At 39.3% G+C, this 11,345-nt stretch overlaps 1 protein-coding gene across 1 annotated transcript; it reads right to left on the bottom strand.

Moving 5' to 3' along the window:
* Positions 1–6,983: 6,983 nt before the first annotated feature.
* GCNT1 (glucosaminyl (N-acetyl) transferase 1) lies at positions 6,984–8,270 on the bottom strand. The gene has a single exon (XM_054398089.1). The coding sequence runs from the start codon at positions 8,262–8,264 to the stop codon at positions 6,984–6,986; it is 1,281 nt and encodes a 426-aa protein (XP_054254064.1). The 5' UTR covers positions 8,265–8,270.
* Between the last annotated feature and the right edge of the window lie 3,075 nt (positions 8,271–11,345).

Here is an 11,345-nt window from a genome sequence, read left to right as displayed (position 1 = left end):
TCCAACCAAAATAATTTAATGATTCTATAAAACTGGATGGATAATCCACCAAAGGATTCTCCTGCCCATATACATAGTTAAGGAAGACTTGCACTATATTTTCAGTCAAGATAGCACTGGGACCTAGCAGATAGGAAGCTAATGAGAGAGAAGACAGCCTTCAGAATCAAAGTAATTAAGTACTTTTGCTCTAAGTAGGATATATAACCCCATCTGAAAACAGTTTTACTGAAACTTAACTTGTACATTGGCCACTCGATGTAATGTTTGGCAAGGTCTGTTGGTGTTTCTTCTAGATGTTTCCTCTCTTTCTAGCAGATCATAGCAGGAGGATGAGAAGAGGAAGGAAGACTGTGAACCAAGAAGGTAAAGGTGGGCAAAATATTGTTATCTGAGGAAGGAGAATGCCCAATGGACTGGGCTGAGAAAGAGACGTTCTTTTTCCCTGTGTCCTCAGTTGCAGAGGGTAAGCAGGCATAAAAGGTTAAAAAACAGAAGAGGCAAAATGTTCTGACTAGTTCCTGTGAAAACAAAATGGAATTTCTCTATGGCCCTTCTGGTTTTGGTCATTTGAAGAGAACAAGAGCTCTCCAATGGTCTCTTGTCCTAGGGACCAGGCATGGGAGCAAGAGTGTTATCTCAGTTACTAAGTATCTTGTTTGTCATGTTTCTTGGCATGGCATCAACTCAAATTACATTTGGTAGGGAAGAAGGGAGGGAGAGAAGAGTATGTGCAGTCTTTGCATTTCACCTCCTAGCAGAAGCCCTTGAACAAGATGTATGTGAGTTGTGTGAGCTGCGTATTTATTTTTCCTGAACTCTTTAAAGTTTTATTGCTGTCTGATTGTTTTTAAGGTTTTATGTACCTCACACTGAACAGCTGTTCAGTGCTCTGCTCAGTGCCATGCTCACAACCGTATGTACATGCCCCAAAGTTGGTTGGTATGTGTTTGCTGTGGTGGAAAGGCAGATCCCCTCTTCACTTAGGGCACTTTCTAGCAATAGGACTTCAATGCATCAAGCTGCAAGGCTTACAAGCGTGTGATACGTTATTTCTTAAGGGCATCTCTTTGCTCTGCATGCACAGCACAGATATGCCAGCCAGGCAGCAAAACCGGCACTGTTTTATCCAGAATAAATTAACCCACTGGTTTAATTTGAGCTCAAGAGTCTGATGCATACAGGAAGGCACCTGGCCTGGCCAGCAGGAGTTGGTGTGTCCTTAACAAGAGGCTTGCTGATTTTTGCAGAAGGACCTACATGCCTTAAACTTGAAAAGGCATGAAGAGTGACTGGGATTTATTCAAACCTAAGTTATGGAGGAGGAGGGTTAGCAACACCATCCTAATAATCTAGTGATTCAAAGAGGTAACTAAAGTTTAACAGCCTGGTACAAGCAACATGTTTAATTAACATCAGTCTGCCATTAAACAGGATTGTGAGCACTACCTACAGACAGGTGATGTGCACACTTCCAGTAAATGTTTCATACTATACTCATTTCACATCAACACTGGGAAATCTCCCTCTCCAGCATCATTAACTCAATTCTCACAGGTGGTGCCAAAATGTACTAAAGACTCACCCATAACCATTGATACTAAGCCACAACTTTCACTTTCTTTATCACACACCAGCTGGTAAAGATGTTATAAGCATTTCTGCTCCCCACCCCCATACATAGCATAAGCAAGCTGGTCAAAAGCAAGAGAGATAAGGAGTTGTTATGTAGACAAACTAATTTCATTAAAGTTAGTGGAGACTTTATTAACCAGACACTTTTTGCTAAAGGATTTCTGAAATACTTCTTGTTAAAATGAGATAATTAAGGTAGTGTCAAGTCCCTGAAAAAACATAAAAAGTGAAGTAAGATTAATAGGATTTCATGGCACAGAATAAAAGATTGTTGTTTGTATACTACTAGATTTCCCAGGAGGCCTGGGTTCCCAAATTCAAAGAGGACATTATTTTTTAAAGGTATAGTTAGGCCAGTATGTGTCACAAGAACTTCCAGCATCCTGACTCAGAGTATGCATCATGGATTTTAACAGGTGGCATCTGCTCAGGGCCTACCCTGACATGTTTTTCTTAGCTGTATGTTTTTCTAGATCATCCGTGGGTTTTTCTGCACAGCTTGGTCTTGTGGGGGAAAACAATTAATTTGACTTCAAGGATTTAGTGGTGGTGTTAATTTTTTCTTGTCAAGCTCTAGTATAGCTACAGAAGACAGATAAAGTAAAAGAAATACTGTCAGATCTTGTAAGAACCCAATCATGTACAGTCCAACAACAATGCTCATCTTCAGAGCCAAAGAATTTAAAAGAAGGCTCTGAGCAAAATATTTTCCTGTCTGGATATAAGGCAATGTAAAGCTGGGCAAGTAAGGGAGACCATAATGAAAGTACAAAGGGTCTGTGTGAGGTTAGTCTCTGCCAGGAAAAACAGAAAAGGGGGAGTAAAAAAGACGGGGAAAAAGGCAGAGGGGACGTTGAGGGGAAGGAGAGGAGAGGGGAGGGAGAGAAAAAGGGGCAAAAAAGGTATGGAGGGACAGGACACTTAATTTGGAATAAAGAACATAATCTTATGAGTATTTTGCCTTTTCATGTCTGTTGTTTGAGGCAACTGAAGTGCTCTTCACCTGTCAAAAGCAGGTTACTGTTAATTTACCACACTGCAGTCTAGAGCATTAAAAGCACAATTAAGGAAACTGACCTAGTAGAAAGAAGAAAATCTGAAAACTGTGGAAACTAGGTTATTGAAATGCTAAACTGAGGATGAAGAGTATTGCTGATTGGAACTGGGAAGCCATTTTACGTAATACAGTTTGCCTCATCGTAACAGACTGAAAAGGTACTTGCCATAATATTAGCTCTATTATATATTCTATGACAAAAAAAAAAGTCCACCACTAAAATTTTCAAGAATAAACGAAGCTATAGATGAAATCTGTGAAGTCTTATAACTTAACTTAGAACTTAAATCACATTTATTGTTTTTAATGACTGCCACAGCCATTCAGAGCCCGCAGTAGCACTGAAACTGTAGGAAAGGATTATGGCCTCTTTAGCACAGTACAAGTATGTTCAAGCAGATGGCCTCTTCTTTCATTCTTATCTTCTTGTGTATTCATGTTATAGCCCAGGACAATGTTTAACTGTTAAGCCACTTGTAAATGCACAAAATTATGGTGATCTGGCTGGTGACCTTGAGGGTTTCCTGTCATTGTCTGTTGTGATAGATAGGACACAGTAAGAGAGATGAACACACTTCCTGTCAAACCAAACCAAAAGCAAAAGAAGGCGAAAGCACAAGTATTAGGTTTCTGGGATCAAATAGGTCTTTATGCTTAAAAGCTTTCAGCCTGGTGACTCTTAGTGACACAGTGTGTGTAGTTACCACAACTACTACTAGTAAACCAAACAAATTCTTCTTAGGGCCATCCAAAATGCCTATGTGCAAGTGGAGACTCAACCAGAGCAGTGCCACCAACGCACCGAGCTCTTTTGGAAAATTCTGCTATGGAAAATGAGAAGTTAGGGTATTTTGACACAGGTTACTCACAGCAGTTTCACTGGCTACTCATTCCTTCTGAGCACCGGTGAGTTAGACTGAGAGGCTGAACAGGAGGGAAAAAGAAAAAAAGTTACTCAGTAGGCAGAATGCAAACCTGTTTCCTTCCTCTCTGCCAAAGGACAATATCACAGTGCGAGCACTGGTGCAAGCTGGCCGAGTGCAAAAGAACTGGAAAATGCAGGTACTGTCATAGTGCCTGGAGCAGCACTGTAGTTGAACCCATCATCATGGCTTCAATTTTTACTTCTCTATCCTCCTTCCAGCTTCCAAGTTCAATTCTGATGGAGGTCTGTGTGTTTCCTTTTTCTCTTAGAGGGAATCTGAAGGTATTCAGAGTAAACCAGCAGTTTTCATGTGTTAGAGTACCTCTGTATTCAGAATTAATGGTCAAAGGGTTATAAAATCATTATGGTTTTAACTTTTATCTAGCCCTAACAAAAACCCAGCATCTTCAGCACAGAATCAAGACTATCTTGTTGCTGCAGTGAAGCATGTTTCTTTCATGTTCACTCAAGCTAGTCCTGGACTTTTATTCCAGTCTTCTAAACACCTAATTGAAAACTGAGACAAGTTATGAAAACACAACTGCGGATGTCAGCAAGGGATGTAATCTAGATTTTATATGAGTTTTGTTGGTACCACTAAACTGCTTCATTCTAGGGTGATGATCATTTTCCCCAACATCCATGGCAGATTCAATCCCATACTAATGTTTGTTAGATAGCTTTCTTTAACCACTATAGATGGCTATGATGTCTTTTCTGTATGCATAACTGCAATTCCTCTAATTAATGAATTATTTTCCTTCGGCACATTTGGTACTTACCCCAAAGACTGAGCTCTTTTCATGAAATTGCCTTTCTAGATCATTTAAAGTCTTCTAGATCTAATCTTTGATAGCTGAATTTTAAGGAGGTGGTTTGGGGTTTTTTTGTGATTTGCTCTCCCCAGAATGAAATTAAATTCCTCCTTATTTCATAGAGAATGTATGACAAACTGCAATCTTTTTCTATTTTTCCTTCTCTACAGAACAGAACATACAGCAAGTGTACACAAGATCTCTCTTGACTATCCAAATACTGACATTTGTAGCACCTAGTCAAGTAGTATCTTCACTGTCTCTGCACTAGCAACATCATTAACCACAGAAATACAGACAGGCATTCATTGTATTATACAAATGCATAAGTACAAAGCAGGCTGGAATAAGTAGGCAGAGGGCTTGGTGCTCCAGCTGTCTGGCAGATTTCAAGCAACTGAATCAGCAGTCCATCCTGTGCAAAGTACTTCATTATCACTCTTTCAAAAGTCTGAACTAGCAGTTCTGGTCTCATATAAGCTGTTGATGTAGCTTGTCTTTAGCTTATAAGTCTTAAAAACAACCAAAGAAACAAACAAAAAAAACCCACAAGAAAACACCCCAAACCCCCCAAACCTCACCTTCTTTTCTACGAAAAATATAACATGACTTCCTGGAATTTCCTAGTACTGTATGCAATGAAATCATACTTTGTTGTAGCCTATGCAAAGGTGGTAGAGCACAAGTGCAAACAAGAGCATTCTTGTAGAAAAGCCAGAGGGTGAAGAAAGCAGGGTATTTCCCTCCACTGCCTCAGCTCACGGGCTTGAATTACCTATTTATGGATCATGTGAGAGTCTCTGAAGACTCCCTAAACAACTTTGAAGTGGTTTTGAAGGTGAGGATTGGCAAGAATAGTCCCTATTTCAGATTAAATCACTTGCTCTCTAGCTGTTTGCATGATCAACAGTAAACAGTTCATTATGTTAATGTCTAAGTACTGGGACACACCTTATGAGAAAATTCATGACAAAATACCTTTGTAAGAAACATATGCTGCCATCACAGCAACAGTTCAAGAAATGAAGATTTAGTCTCTTTTTCCATTTACTAGTGCCTGTAACAAATTCCACTGTCATCTGACCAGTTAGATGAGACACTTGGCAGTAACTATGCATTACAAATCATATTGATATGGAAAGAAATAATACTACCCCTCACAGTGTCCTGTTCTTTCATCACCATGCTTCTGTGCCACACTGCAGCAGCCAAACTAAGCAAGGACCTAACTAATAACAAAACTCGTACAGACTTCCTCCGTTTCCCTTCTACCAAGAGAAGGAAATAAAGAAAAATGAACTGCAGCAGGAAAATCTAAACAAGCACAGACACATGAATGAATGAACAAACTTAGGAAGGAAAAGTAGGACTTGTCTGAGCTGTAGCTTCAGTTCTGTATGGCAGTAAAAACATTTTATGTTTTCATCATTAGGATATTTTGGTGGTGCTTTTAGAAGGACTTTAATTGTATGAAGAGGTGATATAATTTAGAAAACTAACTTTCCTTTTGCATATTCAACATTAAAAGAATATGGAATGCAAGTTGAACGTTACAGAAAGCAGGAACCAGTGGTTTCATCAGTGACATTTAGACACTACTGCAGATCTTTCAAGTTTTTGAGAAACTTGTCATTTTGGACCAGAAAGCAAGACTTCTGATACAGTATGAAGTGTGAAATTACAAGTCTAACTCTAGCCAGGCACAAAAATGAAGTTTCCCTGAGAACATGTAATTATAAGCTAGTGTATAAACTTTATATCACATTATCAAGGGAGTTTAAGAGTACAAAAGCAAGATTTGGCTACAAAAATTTGAACATAAATCCTTGGTACTTGATGCTGAAGATTGAATTTTCAGGAGGATTAACAATATTACAGAACTACAGCAATCAGATCTATGTTAAATTATGACAGCTGGCTTTGGCATATTCCCTTTTTTATAGTTGTGTCAGTGTAAGTTACACTCTTTCACTTTCTCTGCTTGAACTTTGAGAAGAAAAATTAAAGAGACAGTTTCAAACCATCACAATAGTTTTCAGATCAATTTAATGCTGTTTTCCTGAGATCTTTCAGTACTCAGTATGAAGTCTGTGCAATCCAGCAGCTTGCCTTTTTTTTTTTTTTTAAATCCCTCTTTGTGTTTTCTTTCCAGATGACATTATATGCATGGGGGACAAAAAATGAGGAATAATCATGAATAACATGCATTTTCCAAGCTTAAAACCAAATAATTTAGCCAAAGTCAGTCCATTAATTGCACCTTTTAGTTAATAAATACTCCAAAGAGTTGGCCTTCTAAAAAGATTGCTGCTTTCAATTGTGCATCTGAAATCCCAGGCCTCAGTATGCAATGCACAGTATCCCCATCTTCATTTGAGAAACATCTTCTCTCCCCCTTGTCTATGGACAAGGCAGGGAGGGTGTCGTCACCACCACACCAACATGGCGAGAATCATTACATCCATCATCAGAAATCTCCACCACCGACCGTTTAAAGTACGTATCTGTATACTGTTTGTATCTGTGTTTTGTAACAGGAGCATGCAGTATTTCAGTTCTTTTGCAGGTACAAAGCTTTGTGCCGCAAATACTCTTCCAAACATTTCACTGCAAAAGGGTCAACATCAGTGTCAAACTTGTTAGCAAAGAAGTGGTGGTTTTGTAGCATCCAGTTCAGGTCTCCTACCCCAAAAACACAGACAGAGCGAACATGAACTCCACTGCATGGTGGGTAGGGTGCACCTTTGGACATGTCACCTTCAAAGTATTGCCACTTGACAAACCTGGCCAGTGCATTCATGTCAGAAACATCATACTTGTTACTAGGAGGAACTGCACCTGGTACTTCAGGGATTCTCTGAATTGTTGCCCACAGGTACTCATCTGGGCTGTAGGTGTCTTTTGCCCACTCAATGAACTTAAGTATTTTGCTGCTTTCCAATACATATTCTACAAATTTTCTGCTAACTACAAAATAGGCACTACCAGAAAAAATTGGAGTACTGAGAGGTGGCAGTTGTTTGTCTATGCCTGTGTTCTTTATTTTACCATCAATAATCTCATGGTGTTTTTTCCACCTTACTTCTTTATAAACAGGCATTTTTTCACTTTCCAGACTGTTTACACCTTTAAGGGCTTTCAATTTCTCTATCATTTCCTGGTTGGTCTTTATAGGAAAGTCCATGCCACAGAGGTTTATTAGGTATTTCCAATTAGAACTTCGCCTGTAGAGATCTTTCATGCAGTTAATATCTGCCTGCACCCTGCTCCATGAAGCGTACACAACACTCTCTAACTGGCTGGAGATAAAGACATTATCAAAACAAGAGACTATTCCTTTCACAGCAGCAAAAAAAGATTCTGGAGATTTTTTGTCAATGTGAATGCAGTAAAAATTCTGAGGGGCATAGATTGATCTTAGAAGTCTATCAAGCATCTCAATTTTGTGATAAACCACTATTGAATAAGCAATTGGAAATTCTGCTTCTTCATGGCTAAGAGGTTCCATAATGTATTTCCTAGTCTTGGTGAAGGAGGCGCAGTCTGCTGTCATGTTAATATAATCATTTGTTGTTAGTCTGGGGCGTTTCTTAAACGACACTGACAACGCCTCAAGCTTTGCCTTTTGAATTTCTTCTATATCGCCCTCTATAATCTTGGTGCAGTTAACATTGCCAATAGGATCTTCTTTAGTCAGCTCTAGGTGTCTGCGATTTAAGAAGTCTTGTTTCTGGTTAACTTTCAAAACGGAAATGATTACTAAAATAAGAGTTAGACCCAAAAAAAGCCTGAGGCGTGAGTTGTGGCAAAATCGTAATTTCCTCTTCAGCATTTCAAATACCAGGTAACTTTGCAGGGCTAAAAAAATGGCCCTCCACTCTGCTCATAACATCTTCAACAATTTCAGAAAAGAAACAGTTTGTCTTTCTCAGTAATTTGGTGACTTTGTCAGGGAGATGTAAGTAAAAATCCTAAAATAAAATTAAATATGTCTGTAATTCAGAAACTATAAGATACCTTTAAATAAAAAATTGCTGGTTAATAATTACATTTTTATTTACTGACAGTAAAATGGTGATTAGTACAGCTAAATATATTATGTTGAAAATTAGAAATTAATGAAGAAAACTAGTCTATTTCTCTAGCAAAAGATTAGGAAGGGCAGACAGCTTTCATGACACACTGCTTTCATACTACTAAGACTGCAAACCCAAGTTCAGTAGGAAAAGGGAGCTGATTCAGCTGCATCTGACAAAATTAAATCCAGTAAGTCAGATACACTACTGAGAAGTTTTTGGTGATACTTCATACTTCAGAATTTGACAAGAATGTTTTACAGTCACTTCAGCATTAACAAAGATTTCATTTACAACTTACCACTCACTTCCTCAATGCTAGTCATGCTTTATCTTCTCATTGAGGAAACAGTCCCTGAAGACTTTCAAGATTTTTGTATGAGATACAGTCTCTTCAACATCCTCTAGATGAGCTTAGAAATACCATCAGGAAAGAGCTGATGAGAAGGGGAGAAAGAAATTAGCATAGCCCCTTAACTTTGACACTTGTGAGAACAGCTGTGACCTCATTGCTGAAGTACCTTTTTAGTGTAGAAGGCAATACTTATTGCCTAGCTCTAAAGCTGATTTGTGCTAAGTCACTGTAAATGCACAAATCTAAGATCACAGCAGTGTTGTGTCTCCATCATTTAAACACACTTGGTTTTATGATTCAGCAGTTGCTTTTACGTGGAAACATGCTTCAAGGTTGAGTTGCAAGATTTGTAATATGCCAATCTTATATTGCATCTTTATTTCACAGGCACTACGTAATTATTGGGCTTTTTAAAATTTTTTTCTGCTTAAGCACCTTTTTTCTGTTCAAGTACTCTGTGAAGGGAACATTGCAGTTATGCAGCTGCTACTGAGGTAGCTGCTGAGAAAACTATGGTCTACAGTTGGATTACAGAACTGGGTGTCCTTTATTTTTTTAAGTACTACCTCATGTAGGTAAACTGATCAAGAACAGGGTATCCTTAAACAACTTACACTGACACTGAAATGCCATTTGTACTCAGAAACTAACAGTTCAGTGCAGGCCTGAATTTCAAAGTAGCCTCTAACTGCAAAAGTCAATACAGTTTAGAGATAATGTCTTCCAAATTCTTAATCTATAAATTAAAAAGTTAATAAAATATTCAAGTATTTGAGAGATACACAGCGCCTTTAATTCTTACTACTTTCAAGGAAAAAATAGTGCCTCTGAAAAACTTTGAGAACACCTAAGAACAACTTCTGCCCCAAGAAAATGGTAAGAAAATTTGTTTAAGAAAAAGGTGTGCACTGTGCCCCTTTCTGGTTTTTGCCAGCAGCTGTTCAGCATAAGATTTTTCTTTTTTTCCCCATCTTCTCTTTAAGCTATCTGTCATGATTTAACCTCAGCTGGCAATCAAGCACTGCGCAGCTACTTGGTCTTCCATTCTCCCAGTGGGATGGGGAGAATGAAAAAAATAGAACTCATGGGTTGAGATAAGAATGGTTTAATAATCATAATGTAATTATAACAATAATTATAATGAAATAATATAATAACAATAATAGTAATAGTAATAATGAGAAGGAATATAACAATAAAAAGGAGAGAAATTAAACCCAAGAGAAGTGATGCACAGTGCTATTGCTCACCATCCACTCACTGATATTCAAGCAGCAATCAACTATCCCTAAACAGTTCCCCCCAGTTTCTATACTGAGCATTGCATTCCATGGTATGGAGTATACTTTTGGATAATTCATGACATCTGACTTAGCCATGCCCGTTCCAACTTCTTGGTCATCTTCTCACTGGCAGAGCATGGGAAACTGAAAAGTGTTGATTTAGGACTGGAAACCAGTTTCCCTGGAAAGGAGGGAGGACCACACAAACTGGTGAAATCAGCAGCCCAGCTGAAGTGCATGTACACCAATGCACGCAGTATGGGCAACAAACAAGAGGAACTGGAACTCTTGGTTCACCAGGAGAACTATGATGTAGTTGCCATCACAGAAACATGGTGGGACGATTCTCACAATTGGAGTACTGCACTGGGGGGTTATAAGCTCTTTAGGAGAGACAGGCAAGGGAGAAGAGGAGGAGGGGTGGCCCTGTATATTAGGGAATCCTTTGATGCCTCAGAACTTGAGGTTGCAGATGAAAGGATTGAATGCTTATGGGTAAAAATCAGAGGGAGGCCACACAAAACTGACATCCTGGTTGGAGTCTGTTATAGACCACCCAACCCGGATGAGGAGGCCGATGAGATATTCTATAAGCAGATGGAAGCTGTCTCAAGATCATCAGACCTTGTCCTTGTGGGGGACTTTAACCTACCAGACATCTGCTGGGAACTTAATTCAGCAGAGAGGAGACAGTCCAGAAGGTTCCTAGAGTGCATGGATGACAACTTCCTGATGCAGCTCTTAGGTGAACCTACCAGGGGTAAGGCTCTGCTTGATCTGCTGTTCTCAAATAGAGAAGGGCTGGTGGGAGATGTGATGGTTGGAGGCTGTCTAGGGTGCAGCGACCATGAGATAGTGGAGTTTTCAATATGCAGGGAAATAGGGAGGAGCAGTAACAGAACCCTCACTTTGGACTTTCGGAGGGCAAACTTCAGGTTGTTCAGGCAACTTATTCAGAAAGTTCCCTGGGTAACAGCCCTTAAGAACAAAGGGGTCCAGGATGGTTGGACCTACTTCAAACAGGAGCTCCTAAAGGCACAGGAACTGGCAGTTCCCACATGCCGTAAGACAAGCCGGCGGGGAAGACGACCGGCCTGGATGAGCAAGGAGCGCCTGAAGGATTTAAGGGAAAAAAAGAGGGTTTATCACCTTTGGAAAGGGGAGGAGGCAACTAGTGATATGTTTAAGGATGTTGCTAG

Source organism: Indicator indicator, chromosome Z (genome assembly GCF_027791375.1).
Source record: "Indicator indicator isolate 239-I01 chromosome Z, UM_Iind_1.1, whole genome shotgun sequence".
Lineage (NCBI taxonomy): Eukaryota > Metazoa > Chordata > Aves > Piciformes > Indicatoridae > Indicator > Indicator indicator.
Note: the sequence above shows the minus strand (reverse complement) of the source record. Positions and strands in the feature narration are given on the sequence as shown.